The sequence below is a fragment of the Lepidothrix coronata genome, unplaced genomic scaffold, assembly GCF_001604755.1.
Source record: "Lepidothrix coronata isolate B3197 unplaced genomic scaffold, Lepidothrix_coronata-1.0 Scaffold52, whole genome shotgun sequence".
Taxonomy (NCBI): Eukaryota; Metazoa; Chordata; class Aves; order Passeriformes; family Pipridae; genus Lepidothrix; species Lepidothrix coronata.
The window spans coordinates 3,610,277-3,637,639 of NW_016690232.1; the positions used below are offsets into that span (position 1 = coordinate 3,610,277).

The window sequence follows — 27,363 nt, forward strand, 5'->3', positions numbered from 1 at the left end:
GACTCTGGACAAGGGCATGGAGTGACAGGACATGGGGGAATGGCTTTTAACTGACAGAGAACAGAGTTAGATTAGACATTAGGAAGAAAATCTTCCCTGTGAGGGTGGTGAGGCACTGGCACAGGTTGCTCAGAGAAGCTGTTGCTGCTCCATTCCTGGAAGTTTTCAGAGCTAGGTTGGACAGGACTTGGAGTAATGTGGTCTAGTGGAAGGTGTCCCTGCCTATGGCAGGGATTGAACTAAGTGATCTTTAAGGTCCCTTCCAACCCAAACTATTTTATGATTCTATAAATCCCTTTGAGGAGAGTCATCCCTTGGCTGGTGCTGATAAGCAAACCCTCCTCCTCCTCCTCCTCCTCACTCCTGCCACCGTGTGTGCTTTCTGTCTCTGTTGTCCTGTGGGTTGAGGGTGCTTTGCCTCTCCATCCCTCCCTCTGGCTGTGCCTGTTCCTTGTGCCTTGGCACTGCTCGCCTTGGCCAGAGACAGAAGTGGAAAGGCACAAACATCGGGGGAAAAAAACAAAAACCAAAACAAAACAGAAAAAGGGCTGCTCTTGCAGTATTTCCAACCCATCAAGCCCAGAGTGGGAATCCTGTGAGAAAGACAGCTCTCACAAAACCCCAGGCCAAGAGGTTTGGATAAGCGGTCCCAGGGTTTGCATCCTCCCTGCCACCAAGATCGCAAGGGTTTTGGAAGAACACAGCCTGGGCACTTGCAGGGGTGCTCAGCAGCTACCAACCAGCAGCCAGAGAAGGTACCAGACACTGCTCCTCAGGGCAGCACCTGCCTTTCCTACCTCTGCGTTTCCAAGGGGTTAATGTGTGTGTGACTCAGAGTCTCCAGATCCCAGCCAGGAAAACAGCTTTCTGCCCAGATGGATTTTCCCCTGCCACAGCTCTTCCTTTTGGGAGCAGAAGTTGGCAGTGCCATTGCACACAGCAGCACAAGGAGCATGGCAGGGCTGGGGTAGGGCAGCTCAGGATAACTCACCAGCCTGGAACAGAGGGGACCTCACTGCCCACCATGGCTGGCAGAACAGACAACCAGGACAGAGGTGCAGCACCAAACCATCCTCCCTCGGTGTTCCTTTAGCAGCAGTAGTGTTTTGCTACACCCTTGCACTTGGCCAATGCTTTTCCCCAACCAAGCGATTCGTTACAGGACACTTTGTTCCAAAGCAAACCCCACTCAAAAGTCTCGAAGTGTTCCGAACCCCAGCAGCAAGCGTTTGCCCCTCTGCCTTCTCACCTTACCCTGCAACAGGCTGGTGGTGGTGAAATCGTGGTTCTGTGGAAATTTAGGGGAGCTGGCATGAGTTCAGGCTGGTGTGTCTCTGAGGAGCCAGCTTAGCTAATACTGCGTTGGGAAAGGGCTGAGGTCAGCCCCATCGCCCTCTACCACTGTCAGGGCTCTAGTATGGGGGCAAGGCAGCCTGGAAATTATTCCTTAAGAGAAATGATAAATAAAGCAGCCCAGTTTTGGAACCCTCAGACAGAGTCCATTGCAGAGGAACAGAGTTTGACCCCCTCCTTGTCCCACTGCATCCCATGGTGGGTCAGACAGGGCTTGATCCTGCTGCCCGGGAGTGCGCCTTGTGGGGCAGCTGGGCAGGTGACACCCAGCCCAAACAGTGGCCACACAGTGTCTAGCCTGGTGTCACTTCTGGAGAGCCCCTCCTGGGCTCTCCAAGGTCATGGGACTTGCTGCCTGAGTCCTGTCAGAGAGCTTTGCCTCCTTTTTCCTGCTCACCAATGGCAGGGGGCAACCCTCACCCAGCCACAAAAACGGCTGCAGCACCCAGAAACCCCCCTGGGTGGGCTCCTTTAATCTCCTGCATTCCAGGCCATGTCACCCTGGAAGGGGTGGCTGCTCCCCAGGCAGCAGACGGGGGGGACAGGCTGTCCCCCGGGGGGTTTGGCAGCACACTGCCTCCGAGGCGAGGGCTGGCTCGGGGCTTTGTTTTATGTCCTGTTTATCCTGCCGAGAGAAACAGAGGAGTTCAGTGTGCAGGAATCTCGCGTCCTTGCCCCGCTCCCCCGCCGCATGAAAGCTGCTGAGCAAACAGGAGAAAATCAAAGGCGATTGCGCCCCGCTGGGTTTCCGCACCGCCGGCCCCGCTGCCAGCTCTTACATAAGCCCTCGGCTCGGCCCGGTGCTGCGCTCGGGGCTTTTTTTCTTGTAAACCAAGCAGCTGCCCCAGCACAGCCCCTCCGGGACCCTGAAGTTGTGCCACCCCCTCTGCCAGTCGGTGAACAGCTCTCTCCTGCCTCCTTGCCAGCCTGCTGTTTGGTTTTTTTTTTTTTTATCCTTGTCAAATAAGATGTAAGACCTGGGCAGCCCCTCGATACACAGCCGTGCTACATTCAGCAGGTTGTTGGCATGGCAGGACATGGGCGGTGGGTGACAGCCAAGCCAGGATGTCCCCACAGTCCCCAGACTCAACAGAACACCACGAGCTGCCACCATTGAACGTCTTCAAACCGAAAAAGAGTAGGTTTAGATTAGATATACAGAAAAAATTCTTCCCTTTGAGGGTGGTGAGGCCCTGGCACAGGCTGCCCAGAGAAGCTGTGGCTGTCCCTTCTCTGGAATTGTCCAAGGCCAGCTTGGATGGGGCTTGGAGCAACTTGGTCTAGTGGAAGGTATCCCTGCCTATGGCAAGGAAACTAGATGGGCTTTCATGTCCCTTCCAACCCAAACCATTCTGGGATTCCATAATTGATCTCATCACACCCCTTTCAAGACTGAGCACTGGGTCATATCACCTTCCCTGCTGGGGAAAGGAGATGCTTTGGCCCAAATATCCGCTCCATAACATGAAACCTCACCTCCCTCTGCTTTGCTCCCAGAGCATCACAGGTTTGTCACCGCTGGCACAGGTGTGTGTCCTCTCCATCAAGCACAGCCTGAAGCACCAGGACAAACTGTCCCTGCTTTCTTGTCTTGATCCTGTCATCTTTGGCTGTCGAGCAGTCCCCAGGCATTAAGGGTGTCCCCAGACATGTGCCCTGCATGGCTTATGAGGATTCATTTCCCCAGCTCTCCTGGGCATGCTCTCAAGGCTCATTCCCCCAGCCCTGTGGGGCACCCCAGGAGCAGCTTCTCAGACCATCCTAGACCTGCCATCCATCACTCTCCAGCAACATGCTATCATCCTCTACCATGCAAAAGTGTTCTTTCTTCCTACATCTTTTAACTGTTTAATATTTTCTAATTAAAAGCAATTTTAAAAAGTCCAAAAAAAAAATAATTTCCTGAGTTTCACCACCATTTAAACCTAACAGCACAGCAGTCCTGTTTACCTGCATGCTCCCCGAGCCCTCAGTAGGGAACTCCTCACTTTCCTGCATGCACAGCAGAGGAATTAAATCAAATTAACTCACACTTGGAGCTGTGGCAGGATTGGGCAAATCCTGGCTTGGCTATCTCACTTTAGACTACATCTTGCAAACAGAAGGGCTGGAAACAATTTTGCTTTAATTGCTTTTTAAAATGCAGCCAGCAGATGGTTTGGTAACCTGAATTCATGACTCCTTCCACAGCTCCAGGCTGCTGGCTGGGAAACCAAACCCAAGAACAAGCCAGGTAGTGAGGAATCCATCCTGCCTGTTTTACTGAAGTGCTGGTCATGATGCCCAAGACAGGGCTGTCTGGGCTGGCCGAGAGGGACTATTTGCAAGTGCACCACAGCCAGTGGCATCAGGGCCACCATGCTCAGAAGCACCCTGATAAGCCTGGAGAGCCCATGAGTATATAACATGGTCCACAGTTTCCCTGGAGAGCATGGCATGGTGTCTCTGTGGCACAGGGGACAGGCCCTGGCCACATGTCCTTTGACCCCGGGGGCTCTTCCTGTGAACCCGTGCCCAAGAGCATCCTAACTGCTCCTGAAAGGTTCATGAATCAGGCAGGCAGAGTCCTTTTCTTTTTGGCTCTTGCTCTGACCCACTGTGTGACTTCCCACTAGTACCTTCACCTCTCCGTGGCAGTCACAGGATTTCTGACCATGATGTCTCCACGCCCATCAAACTGGGAACAGGGACTGCCAGGGCTACACACCAGTTGCAGACCTGGTGCACTACAGCAGGGTTTGAACACACCCAGGCTGACCCTCCTGACCCGAGTGGTTTATCCTTCACGGGTTAGTCCCCACCTCTCCAGGAACACCCAGGTGTTCCACATCCCACAGTACCCAGCCACAGGGCTCTGCCCCAAAACCAGCCAGAGAGGAACTAAGTCCATCCCGAGAACCTTGCAAACGTCTCGTGAAGCCAGCTTGTTTTTCTCTTACCAAGTAATTTGAAATTCTTGGAAGGCAATCAGGAAAGTACAAAGTATTCCAGCTCAGGACAGCCTGGGACTCATTCCTTAGAGGCACAATGGTTGTTTACTCAATCACTCATACATTAATATCTAAAAATTCATGAGTTCAATTGTAAACAAGAAGTACTGGCTTTACAGTGGTGTCTATTTAACAATAGTGGTTCCAGATTGAATGCTGATTTTGTTGTTATGGTTCTAATCTGGCTATCAGAGGGTCGAGATCTTGCAAAATTATGGGAAATATTTCAAGCCCATTTATTTCTGGTTTTGAAATGCATCCCTCTAAAACCCAAGGCCAAAGAAAGACTATTTCAAATCAACATCGAAGAGCACAGGCAGGGAGAAGAGCTGTTTGTGCCAGCACTGTCCTCTGGCTCAAGAATAAATGAGGGAAAATGTCGGCCATGGATATGTTTGTGCTGGAAATCTGTAGAAGATTGAGAGGGAAAGTTCCCAAGACAGTCTCCTAAGGGGACCAACAGAACAAAAAATATCCCAAACCAACCATTTTCCAAGACAAAGAACAATTGGCTTCTGGAAGCACTTGTACTAGTGGGTTGCCTATGATGAGCAGGTCTCATCTGCACTCATCAGCTCAAGGACTGTAAACCCAAAAGTCCAGGACTCTTCACAACACTCCATCTGTGGAAAGCCTCTGAAACTTCATCCCAAGAGAAACCTGGCAAGACCAGCTCCCTCTCCCAGAAGGAGCTGTGGGGGACGAGTATCCTCAGTCAGTTTGCAGACACCATCAAGTTGCGGAGGAGTGTTGATCTGCAGGCGTGTAGGAAGGCTCTGCAGAGGGATCAGGATAGACTGGATCAATGGGTAAAGGCTTCTGGTATGAGGTTCAACAAGGCCAAGTGCTGAATCCTGCACTGGGGTCCCAACAACCCCCAGCAGCGCTACAGGCTTGGGGCAGAGTGGCTGGAAAGCTGCCTGGTGAGACCAGGACCAGGGGGTGCTGGTTGACAGTGGCTGAACAAGATCCAGCACGTGCTTCGGTGACCCAAAAGGCCAATTGAACCTGGCCTGTATCAGCAATAGTGTGGCCAGCAGGACCAGGGCAGTGACTGTCCCCCTGGTCTGGGCACTGCTGAGGCACCTCAAATCCTGTGTCTGGTTCTGGGCACCTCACTACAAGGAGGTGCTGGAGTGTGTCCAGAGAGGGGCAACTGAGCTGGGAAAGGGTCTGGAGGACAAGTCCTATGAGGAACAGCTGAGGGAGCTGGGGGGACTCATCTTGGAGAAAAGGAGGCTCAGGAGGGACCTTCTCACTCTACAGCTCCCTGAAAGGAGGTTGTAGCCAGGTGGGGGATTAGTCTTTTCTAAGTAACAAGGAATAGGACAAGAAGAAATAGCCTCGAGTTGCACCAAGGGAAGTTTAGGGTGAACATTGGGAAAAATTTCTTCATCAAAAGAGTTGTCGGGGATTAAAACAGGCTGCCCAGGGAAGTGGTGGAGTCACCATTCCTGGAGGTACTAAAAAGACGTGTAGATGTGGCACCTGGGCACATGGTTTAGTGGTGGCCTTGGCAGTGCTGGGTTAACGGTTGGACCTGACAATCTTAAAGGTCTTTTCCATCTGAAATGATTCTGTGATTCCATCTGCAGGATCAACATGGTCCAGAGCTCATCGGAGCTTACCTTTCCTTCCCTGTTTACTGACTGGCACTGCCACAGGCCCTTCCTACGTCAGGTCTGTGCAGCCTCAAGCTCCCCAGCTGGTCCTTCCTACAGACATCTCTCCCTTTTGGGTCTGATGCTTTGCCACAGGGAGTGAGCTGATACCCTGGCTGTGGGCTCCAGGAGGTTCACCAGGACATCCATGGCTAGGCTGGTATCACTTCCCAGCTCCTGTACAGTCCTACATACACACGCTGCTGTTTCAGGCATTATCATGCCAGGGAAGATGGTTTTAGCTCAGCTTTCTCACCTCTTCTGAGCAACAGTGACTTGTTTAGGTAGCCTAAGCAGGATGAAATCCACCCTCCTGCTTGCAGAGTCAGAGCAGATCAGTCAGCTTCATCCCAGTGCTTTCTCACACTTAGGCAGAGCTCAGACACCTCCACACAAGCCCTTGCTCTAAGTGGGTGAGGAGAGACAAGTCAGAGAGCACTTTCCTGGATGATTAGGGCTTGTGTGAATCCCCAATGGGTTGTTCTGGGGACAGAGCCTCAGGAGCAGCAGACTGCAGGCTAATCTCAAGAAAACCACTCAAGAGGAGGAGGGAGGTTTCCTGAACAGGAGGTTCATGTATTTTTATCTTTGCTGCTGTCAAAGGGCAATAGCTGAGATTGCAGTGTCTTGGAAAGCCTCCATGAAAGCTATCTCCCGAGGACATCAACAAATCTGGAAAACCACCTTCACTCTCTTGATAAAGGTTTCAGCCAACGACTGCACTCCAAGGCACGTTTCCAGGCAGCAGTCACTTCTACTGGCTAGAAATGCATCAGCCTATGTTTCAGCGAAACCTTTGGCTTGCTCAACCCACAGGTAACATCCTGGAGGCGCACAAGCCTGCTCTCCTGTTGGAGTTCACACTGTTCCAGCTGTGACTTCTGCCTTGCAGGAACCAGCCAGACAGGTGGAGGTTAGAGGGTGGTCACCCAAAGTGCTGACAACTCACTATCCAAGGGCAAGAGCTCTCAAAGAAGCCCTGATTTAAACCAGTGAAGAAATCCAAGAGGAAACACTCCAGTATTCAATCACTTTCCCTTCTTGCCCCATCAAAGACAGCAGGACATGCTGACATCCACGAAAATCCATGAGCCTTTGATCTTTACTGCTGCCTCTGCAGCCAGAGAGACCCGCACTGAGGAAAAGTCACTACTGCATAAAACCTGCTGTGCTACAGCAATGCAAGAGGTAGCATCTGGCTCCCTGTTCACTCCACTAAGCAGCTACTTCCACAGGCATCATGGGAACATCCACTCTGGGACATTTATCTCTATGTTTGCACACAAATACTCTCCTTGGAGGAGCCCAAAACCTGTCCAAACAGCCCACCTCACCAAGGAGGAAACCATCTGCACCAAACCAGCTCAGACCATGCTGATGCCACTCAGGCTGGTAAATATCTGTTAAATATCCACCTATAAATATAAATATCCACCTCAGGCTATGGGGGGAAAGGCTCCTTCTGATCCTGCATGGGCTGGGGGTACTATCTTGCAGATTGGGCAGGGTGGGAGCTCCTCCCTGACCACCTGCAGTGACCACAGTGGAGCACGAAGCCAAATTGCTTTTATGGCTTTGCCTGCCCAGATCCCCAGCTCTCGCCCATCCTGCCTGTCAGCCAGTCCACCCCAGAAGGCAGCTCCCTGTTTGTCTTGGATGACCTCCTGCCAGACCAGAGCTTCCCACAGCACAGCTCTTCTGTGCTGCCCGGGAGTGGATTTCCTGCCGTTTGATCTAAATGTTCCCATCGTTTCACCAAGTGCCTCCTGATTTCCTTCATCAGAACCAATCTTTCCATCAGGGAGGAGGCCCTGCAGCCCAGGGCTCCCGGGCAGGGAGCTGGGGGAGAGGTTTGGTGGTCAGCGAGTAAACACTGCTGGTTCATGGCTGGAGCTGGAATGGTGGAAAGGACCTTCCCTCCTTTCCCAGGTGGATCAAGCATGAACATGCAGTGCCCTCTGCTGATCTGGCCACTGAGGGAGATGCTGGAAGGAGCAGCATCCAGGGCTCAGCAGCTTTGCAAACCTCTGAAGGGGCAGCCAAGCCTCCAGCCTCCCTGCAGGCAAGAGAGGGACAGCACATTCCTCTCTGCTGATGATCTGCCATTTATCACAGCCCTTGGAGAAGGTGTTTGAGAAGCTGAGCTGGTAGGAGAGGCCCAGGTGGGTTCCATCAGCTAACTCTGCACCTGAAGGCTATAACTACACCTAAAGAAGCCAGGACATCTAGGGCAGGTTGCCCAGAGAAGCTGTGGATGTCCCATCCCTGAAGGTGTTCCAGGCCAGATTGGATGGGGCTTGCAGCAACCTGGTCTAGTAGGTTGGGGTCAAGGATTGAAACTAGATGACCTTTAAGGTCCCTTCCAACCCAAACCAGTCTAGGATTCTATGATCTTCCCTACTCTCTGCAGTGCCACTCACTATGCTGAGCAATGCTGTCCTCCCCCAAGCAATGGGGAGAGGGGACAGCCTGGCAAGATGGGCACAGCATTAAGGGACAAGGAGCCAGTGTGGGAGACAAAATAATGTTCCCTTTCCCCTTGACCTGAGGCTCCCTCTCCCAAAAGAAATGGGCTGCTTCATCTTGAAAAAGTGGAGGGAAGCAGACACATGGGGTGGACAGGCTGGTGATCCAAACTGTCTCAGAGAGTGGAAAACTCTTTCCAGGAATTGTACAAATCAGGTGTGAAATGGAGACATCACCCATACCAGGACCTCAGTGAATTACTGCTCTTGCTACAGAAGCCTTCATGGGAACACAAAGACAGAAATTATTTAAACAAAGGCCCAGAAATGTCCCTGGCAGAGTTCCTGTTTGCAGGACTGGAGGCAAGGCTAGTTGTAGCTGCAAGTCCAGTATCAGTGGATTTAGCAGCTGCAAGGAGTGTTAGGTCTGCAAGGGCCTCTGCCCAACTCTTCTGAGCCAGCCAGGAGAACTGTGGAGTGAAGGCAGCTCAAAACTTGGGAAGAAAGAACATCCAAGCTGTTTTGGCTGGAGTTGGCAGAGCCCCTGGATCCCCACCATTGCATCAAAGCAAACCTGGATTTGCTCCTGAAGCCGTGACCAGCCATGGGCTGGCAGGACACCCACAGCTCAAAGCAGCTCACATTGGAAGGAACCACTTTGGTTTTCTTTTCCTCCCTCCTGTTAAAACCCTCCCCAGTTCGTTTGAGAGTGAAAAACTTTGAGTGAGGTTTAAAGGCCTCAATACAGGCAGCAAAGTCCATTCCTGGTTAATAAGATTCTCTTTAGGAGATAAGTCTTATTTGCATCTAGGGAGTGATAGGGGTTTATAACTGCTGGCAGCAACCTGAGCCCCAGCAAGTTTACGTGGCACAAGCAATCTCCAGCCTGATAGTCATCTCCTGGACCGAAATCAGCTCTTTCCCCTGACTGCAAAGACTGCACATTCCTTATCTCCACTGCCAGGGAAGGTCCCTGCTAAGATGCAGTGCATTCAAGTTTTGATGGCAATACTTTTTCCAGGACTTCTAGGTGATCAGGACACAAAGCAAGTGAAAAAGGATCTGGCTCAGTTTGTACTGGATTCCAAAGCAGGGTTTCCTTCCTCCTTGTTTCTAGCCATGGCTCTTCAAGCACTGCCAGTCCCCCCCTTCTCCGGGTACCCACATTCCCTCTCTGCCGTCGGTCTCCACTTGTTACAAACCACACTTGACATCCTCTGGGACAGAGGGGACCTCTGCACCTTCATACTGTGCCTCTGTCTCCTTGGAGCTCCTCCAGCTGAGACAAGTGACTCAGCTTAGAGCTGATGCGTGAAGTCAAGTCTCTCCTGGAAACCAAAGCATAATTCCAGAGGGGAGGAGCACATGAAACCACACACAGCATCAACACAGACACCAGACTGCAAACCTCAGTGGCTCTCTCGGGACCTCTTGTCCAGTCTGACTTCTTTCTCATGAGCACTGTTTGTGATGTTTCATGGATGTATCAGCCCAGGACGCTCCTCCTTCCCCCAAAACACAGCTGCCCTGCAGCAGAGCCCGTCTGCTGTCTAACTGATGACAATAATCAGAAATTATATGCTTTAGGTAAAGGCAAAAAGAATACAGGGCCACACGAATTCTTCTGAGGAAGAAATTAAGCTCAGGCCACACAGACCTGATGCCTTCTGGCACAGAGCCTAAATTTTCCCAAGGAGCATCCCAAGCCCAGCACCTTCCAATGTACTCACATCCTTTAGCACAGAGCCAGGGATACAGCTGAGAGTTGGTGAGAAGGGCACCACGAGGACACCGTGTGCTGTCCATGACCCACGTACTCTTTTGCTAAACCCACCTCTAGCTCACGTGTGCTGAGAATGCACAGCCAGTGTCTCTCTAACTGCACCTCATGGGGAGATACCTGGCTGGGATGACAGGCTCCCCTCTGCACACTGTACCTTTGTGTTATCTCACATCCACTCTAAAGTGCTGACAGAAGAAATGCTGAATCAGGAGTGCTCAGATGGAAGAAATTAATTTGTTTTTTAGCACCAGTATGGCCCTGTGCTAATTTGAGGCCTTGCTGCTTGGGGAGCAGAGGATGTGAGATTCTGTGCCTGGCGCCCTGAGGAACAGCTTGTTTCCAAACCACAATGAAATGTCCTGGATTTAGGAAATGGGGAGGCCAAGGGGACCCACAGTACCCCTTTTTGAAAACTCAGAATTATTTCTTAGTACCTTCTGGCCTCTTGTTCACAGGCCTGTGACGAGGTGCCTTGGCTGCTGACGGTACTTGCAGTGGCAGCACTCAGAGCTCCCACCTGCACCCAGGGCCAAGGCCAGCCCTGCTTTCTGTACCACTGGTGCAGTCACCAGTAAGTTGTTACCTTGGAGAAGTCAACAAAACCCACAGCCACTCTTCAGGAGCGTGCCTCAAGCAGGCAAACAGCTCCTGTTTCCCTGAGCTCAGCAGCCCTGCCTGATAAAAGATGGGATGGAGCTGCTCGGAGAAAAGGAGAAGAGAACGTTTCCAGTGCTGGCTCTGCTCCCATCGGATAGAGAGTGCATGGCACAAAGTCCTGGAAGTATGGCTCTGGGGTGGCCCCAGCACACCACCAAGCCAGGCAGCCACAGGGAACAGCCCAGCTCTCCATCCCACTGGGGTGCTATGGGGCACAGGGGCAGTCCTTGAACTTGGGGAAGAGCCATGGCCATCCAGGCCTCCTCCGCCTGGAAAATGCCCACTGGCACCACAGAGAGTTGGGGAGAGGAGGCACAACGCCCTGCCAAAGCCCATGTCCCAGCCTTTCCAAGGCTCAGCTGTGGGAGCAGCTTCACCCCCCTGCTGAAAAACAACAGCTAACCAAATCCATGCTGTCCCCAGTACCCATTCATAGGTGCTACTCCCTGCCTCAGTTTCCCCAGCTGTCAAAATCATCCTACCCCAAGGCCTGGAAAGAGCTATTTTACACCTGAAGCTGCTCCAGCTGTGACCAGGATGGTGTGGGCAGCCCCAGAGCAGCCTCTGGCAGGCAGAATGGAGGGCAGCAGGCAGAAAGGGGTGCCCCTGCCTGCCCCCTCGCTCACCTCTCCTGTCTGGGTGCTCCGTGGGGAGCAGGGAGCTGCACAAACCCGGGGCCAAGGAGCATCTCCACCAGACACCCAATGCGTCCTGAAACCCTCTGGCTTGTCTAAAGGAGCTGGACCCACTGCCACGAGGGGGTCTCGTGTGTCCCCTGTCCCCAGGCTGTCAGCACAGCAAACATCCGCCTACATCCCCGCGGTTCTGGCAGGGCGACATTGCCATCTGCTGCCTGCTGCTCGGCAGGACACGCCAGCCTGCCTCTGCCACCACGCATGGCCCTCCTCCAGCCATCCCTGGGGGGATGGACGACTGTCCCTGCGGGGACCCTCCAGCACCGAGTGCCACAGGCGCTGGGGCAGCAACCACACCACCGCCTCCACACTGAGCTCACAGCTCCAGCTCAGCAGCAAGGAGCACAAGGCAGCTATGCTTCATCCCACCACACACCTCTGGGTCTATCCTGCTCCAGGGTGTGTGGTTGGTATGGTCTTTTGTGGCTAATGAACATGCAGCCACCCAGCAGCACAGGGATGGCAGAGCAGAGCCCCAAACCAGGGTCATGTTCCCTGCTTTCATAGCCATAGAACTATGGTTCTATGATTATGGAACACAGTTTGGATTGAAAGGGATATTTTAAACGTCATCTAGTCCAACACCCCTGCAATAAGCAGGGACCTCTTCAACTAGATCAGGTTGCTCAGAGCCCTGTGCAACCTGACCTTGAACATTCCCAGAGATGGGGCAGCCACCACCTTCCTGGGCAACCTGTGTCAGTGTTTTCCCCCCCTCACGAGCACCAGTTTTAACTGTTCTGAGCTGCTGTGTGACAAGCCCTGGCACTGAGTGCTGCCCTCAGCCCTGCTGGTGACTCACCCACCAAATGGGAACACGGACCTCCAGCTCTTGTGCTTCGGGTTCTTCATCTGGAAACACAAAGATGGTATTTTTTAACTCACAGCCACACCAAGAGATGTTCACTTATTTTAAACTTGAAAGTACCTACATACTGTTTCTACAGCTTAAGATAGGAGATGCCATCAAAGGGAGGAGAAAAGTAGTAATTATCTGTAGTTCAAAAGTTTAGCCTTCAGAGAAGGAATTGGGTTTCCAGCTATACTAGTCAAATGCTTTTAAGCTGATCTTTTCCAAGAGGCTGTGTGGTTTATAATTGAGATTACCCACCTGAGACAGGTTTCCACATCAGGCCTGGATTTATAGGACAGACCACCTGGACAAACACTGATGGCTGGACAGGTCACTTGGCTGCACACCTTGGTGCTGGTGTGCATGTGGCCACGATGGACAGGCTGAATGAGTGAAATCAGGCCTGCCTGAGAGAAAAATCACCTTTTCCTCCCCCCATCGGGTCTGGCACTGAGATTTGCTGCGCCGTTCCTAAATATTGAAGTATTATTTCCTACGTTTTCCACCCACGTGGACTCAGACTTGCAGCCTGCCCAGTCACTCCCCCAGATCCCAGTCTCCCCAGTTGCTGGGAATGTGCCACAATTCCATTGCAGCTGTGGCACAGACCCCCAGGAGCTGGTCTCAGACATCCCCTAAAAACAGCACATCCATGCCAGCAGTGCTCAGGAAAGCTGTCCCAGCTGCCTTGTCCTGACAGCCCATGGGGCTGGGGGTCTCCCAAGACAGCCCCAGGGAAACCCTGGATGTCTCCTCCTCTGAGCCTGTAATTTGGGCTTCTACCTGCCTTTGTACCTTTGACAGCTCCTGCAATGAGCCTGGGAGCAACTTAGACAGGGTATTATTTGGATTTCCTCCCACTGTTACTTCTCTGTGGGCAGGCAACATGGTGTTTACCCCATAACCTAATTGTGGTTACCAGGGAAAATACCAGGCATATTTCAGAGCAGTCCAGGGACTGCAAGGAAAAAAGGAAGGACTTTACAAAGAAAAATAATTTTAAAAAGCACTTACTTGCACGCTATAGATTTTGTGACATCTTTTTCTTCTTAAATCATTTTCTCACCCAGGTCTTATGACTTTGTGTTTTCTTATTATATACAGCACCTCTCAAGGCTTTTCCTTGGCTGCGTGTTCAGCCCAGAGCTCTGCTGCAGGGAGAACCAGCCCAGGAAAACATGTTACTCACAGACCTAAGCAGGGAGGACAGTTTATTCTACCCTGTTTCGAAAGACTGAAGGGGAGAACAATATTAATAAAAATTACCTTTTTTCTTCTGCAGCATTTCTTTTTTGTTCGTGAAGGAGGTGGGCATGGGGAGGGGCCTCCCCCCCATGCCCCCAAAACATGCAGCACAACTGGAGAGGGATCAGCAATGCCAGGGTCACCAAGGGACCACACTAACCCAGCACTACTTTCGGAAACCCGTGTTGGAGAGAGGGCTCCAGCCCTCCTCCCTGCTCTCTTTATAGCTTGTCAAGGGCCTCAGCTGGTCCCCATGATGATGCTCCTCTCACCATAACAAGATGAACCTGTGTCTGACTCCTGCAGGTCTCTTCCCATGGCTTTCTCTTGCCCTCTGGTTTTTAAAGTGTGCCCATTTTATACTCAGTGACAGGCTTCAAGTCACAGAATCATAGAGCCATAGAATTGTTAAGGTTGTAAAAGCCCTTTAAAATCATCCAGTCCAACCATTAACCCAGCACCCACCACTAAACCATGTCCCCAAGGGCCACAGCTACAGATATTTTAAATCCCTCCAGGGTGATTCTGTCACTTCCCTGGGCAGCCTGTTCCAGTGCTTGACAACCCTTGGGGTGAAGAAATTTTTCCTAAAATCCAATTCAAACGTCCCCTGCCCTATTATTTCCCCACCCCAAGCTAAACCCCTCCACTTTGTAGAGATGCTGCCAAGACCCAGCGAACACTTTTTGCTGGTGCGCTGGGGTTGGCTCCAGTGCAACAGGAGGTTACATGGGAATAAAACCATTTGGAGGAGGATTTCAGGCTACTGTGAACAGGGATCCTTCATTTACATCACATCCAGGCAATAAATAATGGTTTCAGCCCCTTGGAGAGCAACAGTGCCCCGCTGAAGCAGCGGCTCACGGGCGCTCACGGACGCCGTCACTCAGCAGTGACCTCCTGGCCCAGTTGGCTCCAACTTCAGAGAGAAATGGATTTGCACGTCTCTGGTTTCCTGTGGCGTCACAACATTGATTCCTTTATTGGATCTAAAGCCGTTTCCAAGGCATGTGCTCTCATCTACTGCATGCAAGTTATCCAAGAGAGGAAAACCAGAGGAAATGAGCACCTGGGGAGGAGGCAGTGGGATGGTGACAGCTTTGGCAGGCATTCACCTGGTGACTGGTACTGTGCTCTGGGCCATTTTAAGATGCTCCAAGTGCAGCCCAGGGGTAATTACCCCTTCCCACATGCTCTCCCAGCTCCTGGCATTAGGATCATACTCCCATCTTTTCAGGTGTAAAGTCCTAGTCAGCAATGCTGAAGGCTGAAGGCTGCTCTGTAGTGTTTTTGCCGAATTATTACCTGTTGCCAGGGGTTTGGGGGATTTAATTTCTGCTAATCCCAAATAAAACAACTGTAGGGTGAGAGTCCTCAGTGCTGAGATTGCCCATGAAGTGAGGGCAATAAATAAGAGAGAGCTCAAAATAAGGGGAAAGGTTCGATCCTGATGCCGGAGAGGAGACAGAAATCTCCCCTGTGAGGAAAGGAAAGCTAAGCAGCATGTGCGAGACAGGCAGTAAGGGAAGCAGGGAGGAAATATCCCTGCAGGAAAGCTCACACAGTGGAGAGAGACAGAAACACACGTGCTGGACTAGTGAGGAGGGAGAAACTGCTTTCACAGTGGCCAAGGACTGACCAGACAGTGACAAACACATCTTGAATGGGAATAAAAACAAGGATTTATCACACGGTACCAGAGATGAAAGTCACAGCATGAAGTCCTGTGAGGAAAGTGGAGGAAAAAGCACTTGAGAGCTCTGCTGGTGCTGGGGCTCTCTCCAGCAGAAGTGGAAATAGTATCTAAAAGCCAGGAGCAGGCAAAGGCCTCCTGGTAGGTGTGGTGGGAGGCACAACTCGAGCAGACAGCTGGTGCTCTCCATCATCAGCAGGGAGGAGTGGGAAAGGGCTCAGGCAGGCAGAGCAACCCTCCTGTACTTCCCAGGCTGCTCTCTTTGATGCAGGCACCAAAGTTGGGATGAGGAAAGAGGTCCCAGCTTCAAAGGCTCTGTAGCTGCTCTGCTGGACACAAAAAGGTGACCCGGACACCCACACACTTGCACAGGATGCTCTGCTCTCCTACACAGGAGCCTGGGGGCTGCTCCTGCCAGGCTGGCTACCCACCCGTGCTCACCCATCAGGGTGAGGGGGGATACTAGTAAATCCAGAGAGGAATTGAGCATCCAAAGAGGAATTTGCTGCACCTCTTGTCAGGGAGAGGAATGGGGCTTCTCCACTTCTCCGCTGGGGTTTGCAATCAGATTTGCCTTCCTGAGAAGCAACTGCTCAGATGCCCTCCTTCTCCAGCATGGGGAGCAGGCACACGCTGCTCTTCAGACTCCTCACACATCCTGAGTTCCCTGGGCAATGTTACACATTCGCACAGGAGCGGGGCAGAGCCTGCTGACCTGCTTGCAAACCTGCAAAGAGCACCGGTGAAAATAAAACTGTCGTAGGCCAGCTCTCAGCACTGCATGTCCCAGAGACAGCAAACCCACTGGGTGCTGGCTGCACCTGGCTCGAGGTCAGGGTCTGATTTTAATTCTCTTCAAGTGGTAGAAATGTGCCTGCACTGCTGTGTCTGTGCCCAGGGGCAGGAAGCAGCTTGGCCTCCCCACATGCTCTGCCAACAGCTCACAGGGCATCTGCTCTGCTGAGCCAGCCTAGTGGGATGCCAGGCAGCTTTCCCACCTTTACCATCACAGCTCCAAGGTGTTGTTCTTAGATTCTCACCCTCTTGCTATTTTTATTTCTCTAGAAATACTCTGTGTGGCCGGGTGACCTTTATTAAGATCGTATTTTTTTATACTGCATGACTCTGCATCTCTGCTGGGCCCTCCAGGAATGGAAGCAGCAGCTCCTGCTTGCCTGGCATTGGAACATTTGAGCTCCTCAGCCATCAAGAGAAACAGCCACTGGATCTGAAACCTGGCAGAGCCCCAGGGCCTCTGTAATTAATAACTTCTGCATTTTGTTTCCTGGTAGTTCTGTATTTTAAAGAGCAGGAAAATAGTTAACAGAGTGCAGAAAATAAAAATCCATGCTTTCAAATAAGCACTGTAGCCATTAGAGGGATCAAGAGCATCATATCTAAGCATAAATCAATGTGACCAAAGACAAAACCAGCTACATTAAGAAACAGCTGCCCAGTTGCTCTGCTCCTCATGCCTGTCATCCCCTCCTGCTCTAAAATCCAGGTTCCCTACAGCAATGGCCCTGGGAGTGGAGGAGCTTTAGAGGCATCCCTGCCTGATGCAGGTGAGGAGCATGGTAAGCCTGAAGCACCCCAAATGCACACAAACAAAAGCCCAAACCCTCCTGTGCTGCCAGTGAGACAAGCACTGCAAAACACACAACCTTTTCACACAGAGCAGGCTGGATACAGTAATTATAGGCAAAATAATTGCACCCCTTGCTTTCCCCTCAGTAGAGCCCCTTTCCAAAGCAGAAATGCAGAGTATTTCTACAGCAATAACCTGCTTTCTGAGCCCAAGAACAGTTGGTAAAAATGGCTTCTCTCAGGTATCTGATAGCTGAGGCAATTAAAAGAGAATTAAACTGACATTTCTAACTTGCAGTGCAAGAGGGATGTGCAGTGGTGAAATAATTAAGAGCTACTGCTGGGAACATACTGTTTTCACCTGTCTGCTGCGAAGAACAAAAGGTCAAGAAGCATTTTTGGCTTTTTATTTTTGTCTTCCTTTTTCGGTAATTAGTGTCTAGTTACTGCTGCATCCCCAAATGCCAGAGCCCAAGGGTTTTCCAAATGACGAGAGAGGTGTTTAGTGGTCAGTACCTGGTTTATCCAGCCTCACTTGGTGACAAGCCACATTTTGCAAGTCAGATTTCCCTGCTCAAGTGACGCATGTGAAGGGCTCAGAGCTTCATTTTCTGGTTTATGAAATTGGCTTGAAAGGTCTTTCCAGCACCTGCCTGGGAGCAGCTCCACAGTGGATCTGCAGTCCCATCCCGTGCTGTCCTCCTGTCCAGCATCATTTGCTTCCCCACCAGTCACACTGGTGCAGCAGCTGCATCTGAGCCTATGGGGAAGGGAAGGTGATTCTCTGGATAGGAACCCACCTTGGAGCATCCTTGTGCAGACAGGGTTCGACACTGCGGGGACTCCCAGCTGTTTTTCACAACTCCATGAACACAGAAAGATTCACCCCCCCACACCTGAGTGTCTCATGGGAGCAGAGGTGGGTCTGAAAGATGAGGGGACACAGCAGATGTACCTCTTCAGTGCAGCAAGGGCCCCGGTGTGTGTGAGAAAACAGAAATCACTTTCCACCTTTCCCATTAGCTGAAAGAAAAAAGTGATATTTATTTACTGGATGCCAATCCGATCAGGATCCAAGTCCCAGCATGTTTTTCACATGAAAGTTATGCCTGTAGACACAACCCCAAGTCATCCTTGCCCTCACCATCATCTCCACCAGCCATGCTTGGCTTATGCTTCAGCCCATCACCCCAAGGTACCCCTGCCTCTGGCCCTTCCTTCCACCTCTCCTGCTCTGCCAACCCAACTCCAGGTTCATTTGCAGGAGACAGCTACAGTTTAGGAATGTTTCTGATGTCTTCCCAAGTCAGAGTATCCCAGGATTTTAGTCTCTCTCATGCAGAGTGAACCTGAGCACATCCTGGCCTTCTGTTCACCACTGACTTTCCATAAGGGAGAACAGGGCTCTGTGTGGTTTTAGGACAAGCACCCCTTCCCTCTCAAGGTGAGCAGGTGAGGGATGAAACCCAGAGTAGTGTGCTTCTCCAGTCGGTATCATTCTGCCTCAGCCTGTCCCATCTCTTGCCCTGTCCAATGTCCTGCATGCAAGCTCTTCCAGGAAGGATTTGGGGACCAATCTGGAAGAACAATGAAGGTACATGCCTGGCTGACTCCATCCTTTCCTCTGCCAGGGGTGGCAGTCACGTTTTATAGGTCACTGTATCTTGCAAAGGAGTTAATGGAAGTTTCTTTGAAGAAGTTCAACACACTTGTCCCAGAAGCCATCACATTTTAATTACTCCTTTCACACATCCAAGCACTTTATATGCGAGTCAACCTTCCAGGCAAGTGTCTTTTTAATAACCTTTTAGTTAAGCCTAGTGGTTCTCATTTCACCATCCATTTCCTCTTCCCATATAACAGACCTTCATTCAAAATACTTTCACCATTATCTTATAGGTACAAATTCCACCAAGTGCTAACATCGAAAAGCAGAATAACTGGATTTTCTCAATTACTGCAACTGCCTAAGCAGAACAGTCACACAACATAAAGATGTGCATAGTGGTGCAGTTTAATTGGATATTAAAACCCCCTGCAGCAAGAGCATTGCATACCCAAGGGAGAAGCAGGATGCTGAACAGGGGAGGCTGTAGATGACAACTTCAAAATGGGTTTAGAAGATGAGCGTGGAAACTTATTGCATGAAAGCTTCTAGAACAGCTTTGTCACCTCACTATCTGCCCTCTCTCTCTCCAGGTCACTTCAGAAGGTGTTGAACGTCACAGTCCCCATAGAACAGCACTGTTGACCTCTCTCTGCAGATCACTTACCCACAGTCAGCCAGGATTCTTGTCATGCAAAGATCTTTCCTCTTAGAGAGGCTAAGCAGCCCTCAGATAAGACTGAGCTGTTGCTAAGGGGCCCCAGCAAAAGCCCTTTGGAAACCTAAAACGGTACTGGAACTTCCTGCCTGGAGGGGAGTTTGGAGAAGTCTCAGTCCCACTATAGTGAATGCACATGGTACACAGGGTCCAGCCATCCCAGCATTACAAAAGTACACAGACAACAGAACACATCCTCAGAAGCAGGATGCAGATCAGTTCCCCCATCTGGAGGTTTCTTTGAGGAATTAAATAAAAACGACCCATCAGTGATGCCAGGAGAATTAGTCTCCAATTCATAATCGAGTTAAAGTTTTGCTGCAGACAGTGGTTCAGCTCGATCTGAGCCAAGGACCTCACATCAAACACAGCAGGACCCACAGTTGTGTGACACCTGCTCAGCTCTCGCACAGGTGGAAGGTGCTGAACAGCCATCATTATTTTTTACTCCATGGAATAAGCAAACTAACGGTACAATTAGTATTTTATATTAAATAGCCTGGTAGTTAATGCAAAGGTACATTACCCTGAAGCTTTACCTTCACTCTGCTGCACAACTTCCTTCTGAAAAGGCAGAAAGCACTGGAAAGGAATTAGTGAAATTATGGCAGCTGGCAGGGGAAAAGGAAGCTGATATGGAAAGGAAACTCAGGCTGCAAATTAAGGACAAACTGGATGCTTCTACCACAGTGGTTAACAGCAGATAAAAACGTCATTATAAACTTTCAAAGTTAAAACCCCACTGCCATAACTGAGGCAATACCAACCTCTTTGGAAGTTACAGCCTTGGAGTATTTGGCAGCACCTGAATCTGCCAGGCTAGTTTGTAAGGAAACTTTTATTCACTAACCATCTAAATCAAAGTGAAGAGTCAAGCAGACACTTCAGTAGCACTCAGACACATCACAGAACACAAAACACGGTTTTGTTATGGGAAGCTTCCTTATGTGTGAAAACATTTAAATTAAGGAGATTCCCATGCGATGAGTAGCAAAGGTGGCTTAAATTTGGTCTTTTGCTCTTTGAATTTTGTGTTCTCAAATGCTTCTTAGGACAATACTCAGCTGGTGTTGAAGGATAGAGTGCATGGTTCCATTAGAGACATAAATGCATTCCAACCCTTCATGCCAAGAGCATGCATCATCATAGTCAAAATAAAGCTTTTCCCATTATTAACAGACATTCAACTCATCACATAAAAGTGCATAAAGTATCGGTACTCCCTTACATAATACCACTTGTGAAATACAGCTGGTAACTGTTGCATTTATTAAGGAAGTGGTTTGTAGGTTTTTTTGTTTTGGTTTGGTGTTTTTTTTAAATAACCAACATGATATTCCCCCTCCAAATAGAAAAAATGTAGTGGAAAGAAAAACTCAGCAAAATACAAGGACAGAAGGGATAGAGGGACAATTCTGGACTGTTTTGACTTAGCAAAGACCTGCAACAACAGATCTCCAAACCCAGTGCCAGAGAGCCATCACATTCAAGAGGCCAGGGCCAATTTATCCAGTGACTGAGGCTGTGGAGAGAAGTCTCACAGCCTGTGCATCCTTGCACAAAGCTCAAGCTGATGCATGGTCAGTCCAGCAAATTGAGACAGCACGAGCACATGTGAGTGATTTCAGTCTCCCCACGTGCAGTAATTTCATTATTCAGTGGTAATTAGGTAATTTGTTCATACAAAGCAGTTCAAAGCCAGTCAGTGCAACCTCTACCAGTACAAGTTCCAGAGATCCCTGTGATGCAGCGTTTCCTGCTGGGGCAGCGGGTCTGGACCGGGCAGAGCGCTCGCAGTGGGTGCCTTCTCCAGCCCAACAGAGCAGACCTGGCTCAGGTGAGAAGCAACCGAGGAGACCGCAACCACAAATGAGCCAAGAATTAAGGTTTGTCCAGTTTGTGTGTGCGCTCGTGCCTCCGCAGGGTCCCCGACTCAGTGAAGGAATGCCCGCAGTAACCGCAGGAGTAGGGCTTCTCTCCCGTGTGGATGCGGTGGTGGCGCTGGAGCGACGCCAGCCGGGTGAACGTCCCCCCGCACTCCTCGCAGTAGAAGGGGCGCGCCCCAGAGTGAGTCTGCTGGTGCCTCTTCAGCCTGAGCAGCTGGACAAACGCCATGCCACACTCCTGGCACTTGTAGGGCTTGTCTTCCCGGTGGATCACCTTGTGTTTGGAAAGCAGGTTGGGCTTGTCAAAGCCTTTGCCGCACGTCGGGCAGGTGTAAGGTTTGTAGTCGTCCTCCTCGGGCTTCTGGTTTTCCGCGCAAGGCCGATCGCTGTACTCAACAGCGTGCTGGTTACGGTGCACTACGGACCAGGGGTTCCTGGCCATGCCGTTTCCCAGGATCACCATGGAGCGCTCGATCTTGTGCACGTTGCGCAGGTGCCTCCAGACGTCGGCCGTGCGGATGAAGCCCTTGTCACACTCCGGGCATTTGTGCGGCCTGTCGCTGGAATGGATGAGCTTGTGCATCCGCAGGTTTGCCGCACGGAAGAACTCTTTGGCACAGGTGGGACAGCGGTAGGAGTTTTCCACGAGGTGAGTTCGCCTGTGCTCCTGCAGCTCGCTCATACCCTGGAAAGAGGAACCACACTTCTTGCACCGATGCGGCAAAGCTTCCTCGGAGACAGGCTCCAGGTCCTCTGCAAACATGTCACCAAGAATGGTATTTTCATTACCATCGTGGAGTCTTCCCCGTGGTTTCCTGGAGCAGTCAGAGGAACTGTGCTCTAAATCTTTATCTTCACACTGCAGGTCAAAGTTGGTATCGGAAGGGACAAACACCCCAGCTGGATTCTCACCTTCTTTCTGGTAGTAGGTCTCACAGGTTTCTTTATCTTCACACTGCAGCTCTGTAGGAAGCTCCTGCTTACCTGAAGGTCCAGCAGAGTTGCAAAGAGGACTGAACATCTGTGAGTAATTCATGTCTACCTCCTTCTGGATGCTAAGTGTGTGGCCTTCCTGCTTAGTTGTCTTTCTGGAATAATTTGAATGCTTCTCACCTGTGTCACAAATGTCATTCCCAGGGCCCCAGTCCACACTCACATCCATCTTCTGAGGCAAACGCTGTGTTCATCTGCAGCTCATCAATGATGTGCACACCCAGAGCTTTGGGCCATTCATGGTAAGGGCATCTCATTTTCAGCTCTCTTTAAAGTCCTCCCTAGAAAATAAAACACCTGTTTCATCAGTGATTCTTCTGATATTAACGTAAGATAAATATATAACACTAAAGGTAATTTTCTTATTATAAGAATAGGACAGACTACAGACAGTAGAAGAAACAAAACAATCTACTATTAGATATGTAGAAAACATACATTCAGCATATGAAACACAGACTATATTTAATGAAGTTAAATCCTCTATTATCATCCAGCCTTAACTATAAACATAAATTGATAATTTCCCCTTTAAATTCATATAAAGATGAAAAATCATAGAATCCCAGAATGGTTTGGGTTGGAAAGGACCTTAAAGCTCACCTTATTCCAACCCCCTGCCATGAGAAGGGACACCTTCCACTAGACCTGGTTGCTCAGAGCCCCGTCCAACCTGGCCCTGAACACTTCCAGGGATGGGGCAGCCACAGCTTCTCTGGGCAACCTGTGCCAGGGCCACACCACCTGCAGCATAGGGAAGAATTTCTTTCTAACATCTAATCTAAATCTCTCCTCTTTTAGTTTGAAAACATTCCCCCTTGCCCTGTCACTATCTGCCTGTGTAAAAAGTTGCTCTCCCTCTTTTCCATAAGCTCCCTTCGAGTACTGGAAGGCCGGGTAAGACATCTCCGAATATAATACATATATAGGTAAGAACACACATATATAAAAACATACACATTTCAGCATTTGCACGCATATATAAATATAAAACTTGCCTATTTACTTTCAGTAGGCTTACCAAGGACAGTTACCAGGGCAGTAGAGCGACGTGCATCCACAGAAAGGTCTTATTCACATCTCAGAAAGGCCGGCTTCATCAGCCACACAAGCCGCGCTTTCTTCTGCTGCGATACAGAAAACAATCTGGATTAGTCCTCGTTAGTCACTGCCTGGAACAGCGTGGCTCGACTCACCCCCAACTTCAGACATTTCCTTTAATTTAATAAGGAGCTGGGTAACAGGAGTATTCCTCACCTCCAGCCCCCTAACTGACCTGCTGCTGCCTTTGGGGAAGGAAAACTTTCCAAGGGATGCTGGCGCTGAGTGGCTTAAGGGAACTCCATAACCATGGCCGTGCGGTCCCTGCAGCGGGGGAGGGGGATGTTCAAACCGCGATGTAGGCTGAAAAATGATAATAAATATACGTGTAAAAAGAAAGGGATTTATTGTTCCCGGCAGCACGAACTCCCAACTTTTGCCCGCTCCGATGCCCCGTTCCCCCCGCCCTACCTGAGGGGCTCCCGGTCCCCGCGCATCCCCCGCGCATCCCCCGCGCCGGCGGTCCCGGCGCAGCGGCGGCTCGGCCGTGCCCGCAGCGGCCGCGGCTGCAGCGGCGGGGCGGGACCGGGCGGACAGCGCGGCCCCTCCCCGGCGACAACGACAGCGACAGCCCTCGCTCCCGGCTCAGCTCCGCCGCCCCGTTCAAATCCTGCCACCGCGATTCCTTCCCGCCGCCCCGGCGGAGCGGTTCTGGAACCCCCGGTGCTCCGGGAGCCTGTTCATAGAATCGTGGAACGGTTCCTTGAAGATCATCTCCTTCCAAACCCCTGCTACGGGCAGGGACATCTTCCGCTAGGTCGAGTTCCAACCTGGCCTTGAACACCTCCAGGGATGGGGCAGCCACAGCTTCTCTGGGCAACCTGTGCCAGGGCCTCGCTACCCCCATAGTAAAGAATTGTTTGCTAATATCTAATCTAAACCTACTCTCAGTCTGAAGCCATTTCCCTTTGCCCTGTTGTTACATGCTCTTGTAAATAGCCTTGCTCCATCTTTCCCGTAAGTTCCCTTCAGGTACTGGAAGGCTGCAGTTAGGTCATGCCAAAACCTTATATTTTCCAGGCTGATGAATCCCAGTTCTCTCAGCCTTTCCTCATAGCAGAGGTGCTCCATCCCTGTGATGAACTCCAGGAATATATAAGGACATGCACCAACATCCACAGCCAAGCATGTTTGTGTGGGGCACAGATGATGAATGGCCAATTTTTAAAAATCCAAACTGTGGTTTATTACAATTACCAAGGATTTCTTATTGCACTGAAGGTTTAGCAGGACTGGAAGGTGGTGAGTAATATTCCTCCATGTCCAGCTGTCCAACCTTTGTGAGGCTTCTCTGGAATCACCTGAGCATTCCTCACCTGTGTGACAACTGTCAGCACCAGAAACTAAGCCTGCCTCCTCTTTGTGGTATCATACAGTGCTTACTTGTTTGTAAATGTGGAGACAGGCAGTACAAATTCCCATGCCCTCTCATGTCTGGCTTCTTTCATGTCAGCTTCCTTGGAAAAGAAACAAGAATTTCATTATCTGCCAGGCAAAGTTAGTATTTAATCTGTCAGTTTAATTGAAAATACTTCAGTAGTGATAAATAATGCAGAACACTCCAAATGATGTCTCATGGGTTAGATCAAAGAACCAGGGCAGTGCCAGTCAGTGCATCGTGTCTTCTGTTGTTGATCTGAGATGAGACAGAAAAGGGTTTCTGTGGCAAGGTAATAAAACCAGCACGTACACACCCCAACACTCAGACTGACAAAAGTGTCAACACACTCACCAAATTCATGAGCACAGTCCCAAACCTCGCCTCTGACTTTCGGTAACAAAGAACAGGCCTCTCTGCTAATGTTTCCCCATTAACCTAAAATGACAAACAAAATTCAGAGATCTTATTGTACTGGTCCTCAGACAAACATACTCAGCTCTATCAAGTTCCACATATTTTAATTTTTCCTCCTGGTATTGGGGTATTTAAATGTACTCTGCCTTCCCTTTCATATGTTGCCTCTGCAAGAACATGTTTTTTTTTTTTAAATTCCACATTCTAAGACTTTCCCATCAGTCTAGATGAGTTATTCCAGCACACGCACACACACAAAATCAGCTGTAATCCTCAAGGAGAAGGCAGAAAAATAAGTGAATCACCCATTTCCTTACAATATATAATTCCTATTAAAATTACATTATTGGTGCTTTGTGCCTGTCCTAGATTTATATTCCCAATGCACATATATGGATGCCAAATCCTTTTTATTTATGCTACCTCACTGTCATGTGTTTTGAAGAGTATGTCAGGACAGACGAGGACCTGTAATCAATTTGTCAGCTAGATCTACTTTGGAGTAATTTCTTAAATTTTTTCCCCATTAAATTCACTAAAACATGCAAACTTGCTTGCTGTCACAATGGGAGTGTAATATATTTTATGCAGGGTTTAACATCCCAACCCGTCAAATTTGAATTTTTTATTTGCCATAGAGGTTTCTGACATTTGGCTACTTTGTTTTAGGACTGTCATAAGCACTTTAAAACATCTGAGAGCTTCAGACTCTTTTACACAGAACAACCCAAAAAAACCCCTAAGTAGGAGCTGAATTCAGAGAGACTTAAGTGATATTTGGCTGAAGGTTGAGATTTTAACTCCCCAGGGGAAAGCTGGGCTCCCTTTAGCCCACTGAACTCTGGTGACAGACTTGCAATAGCTGTTAGAGACTCTGAATTTTGAAAGAATACCAGCACAGAACCCTAGGAGTGCTGTTAAAAGAAAGTTCAGGATCTCCAATGCTGTGCTCTCTAAAATCACCTGGAGCAAGGAATCGTTTTGCTATCCTAGCCAGCTCCACCCTGGTTATCCTAACATGCTTTTTCCTGTGGTGCTTGCCAGGATCTTCTACATCTCTGGGTCTCAGTCAGTGGGCATCTCAGGAGTGAGGCATTTGGAAGAAAGATTGAGAAAACAAGTTCTAACTACAGTTACAAAATCTACAGTCAAGCTCTAAAGACCATGAAACAACTAACAGGAAAAAAACTACTGCAAAAAGCAGGTCGGTCATGCTTTAGTTTCCCAAAGTTGCATTTTCCTTGGCACATATTGATGCAGACTCTCAGCAAATTTCTATGCAAAAACCACTGTCTGATTCTGTCAGCTCAACTCTGACAGCTCAATTCAAGGGCTGCAGATACAAGATTCTAAAGGAGCCTGCAGGGCAGTAATTTCTGGTGTGGGGCAGAAGGTGATTGTGCAAGAACGGCCACACTCTGTGGCTTCCTGCCACGACTGGCTGTGGGTTTGGAGATTTGTCTGCTGCCTGCACCTTACACGTGCTTAGTTTTGAAAATGCACAGGTGAGTTTGTTAAGGAAAGGGGAAATCTTCACCTGCTGAGCAGTTCTCTGTACCCACTGTTTTTTGTTGTAACTCCTGGATTTCCAGGTTGGATCAGAAAAGCATTTGATAATCCGTTTGATAATCTATTCTGCACAAAGGATTTTTTAACGCAGCACCCGATTAAGCGTAAATAGGAAGTTTTTAGCGGCGCCCCAGGAAAATACAAACTCTCGGTGAGTTCTTTGTCTTCTTCGTTTTCACAACCGGGGAGGCGGGACCAGATGACCAACCGTGGTCCCTTCCAACGTGAACCATTCTGTGATTAAAAAGGAAACAAAACGAGCAGCTCTGACTGCACTGGGACCACCCCAAAACATCCCAACCTGTCCCACCTTCGCCCTTCGCTCCTCCCGGAGCTGTCTCGCAGTATTGGCGTCACCAAGGGCTGGGATCAGCCCCTGTCACACCCCTTTTGACTGCCATAGCCAGGGATCAGCCCCTGTCACACCCTCTCTGTGACAGACACAGCCAGGGATCAGCCCCTGTCACACCCCCTTGACCGGTCCCTCACACCCCCGTGACTGACACAGCCTCTTTTCACACTCTCACGGGACTGCCATTCCCGGAGACCATCCCCGGTGCATCCCCGGCATCACTGACACAGCTGGGGGCTGGCCCCTGTCACCCCTCCATTGTGACTGACACAGTCTGGGACCTCCCTTGTCACATCTCCGATTTGACGGACACCACCAGGGGCCTCCCCTCTCACACCTCCAGTGTGACTGACACCACCAG

The 27,363-nt window shown here is 50.1% G+C and overlaps 1 protein-coding gene across 2 annotated transcripts; it reads right to left on the reverse strand.

The window, feature by feature from the left end:
• Positions 1 to 18,109: 18,109 nt before the first annotated feature.
• Positions 18,110 to 23,747, reverse strand: LOC108497731 (zinc finger protein 436-like). Of its 2 annotated transcripts, none has more exons than XM_017815632.1 (4): positions 23,698 to 23,747; positions 23,462 to 23,589; positions 23,207 to 23,309; positions 18,110 to 22,466 (listed from the first exon to the last, which is right to left on the reverse strand). In XM_017815632.1, exon 4 carries the CDS (start codon positions 22,352 to 22,354, stop codon positions 21,188 to 21,190), a length of 1,167 nt encoding a protein of 388 aa, XP_017671121.1. In that variant the 5' UTR covers positions 22,355 to 22,466; positions 23,207 to 23,309; positions 23,462 to 23,589; positions 23,698 to 23,747; the 3' UTR covers positions 18,110 to 21,187. The 2 variants fall into 2 exon arrangements, with proteins under 2 accessions (XP_017671121.1, XP_017671120.1); XM_017815631.1 differs by having other exon boundaries at positions 23,207 to 23,312.
• Between the last annotated feature and the right edge of the window lie 3,616 nt (positions 23,748 to 27,363).

Excerpts from the sequence above, each read along its gene's own strand:
- LOC108497731 (XM_017815632.1), bottom strand. The coding sequence starts at position 22,354 with ATGGATGTGAGTGTGGACTGGGGCCCTGGGAATGACATTTGTGACACA.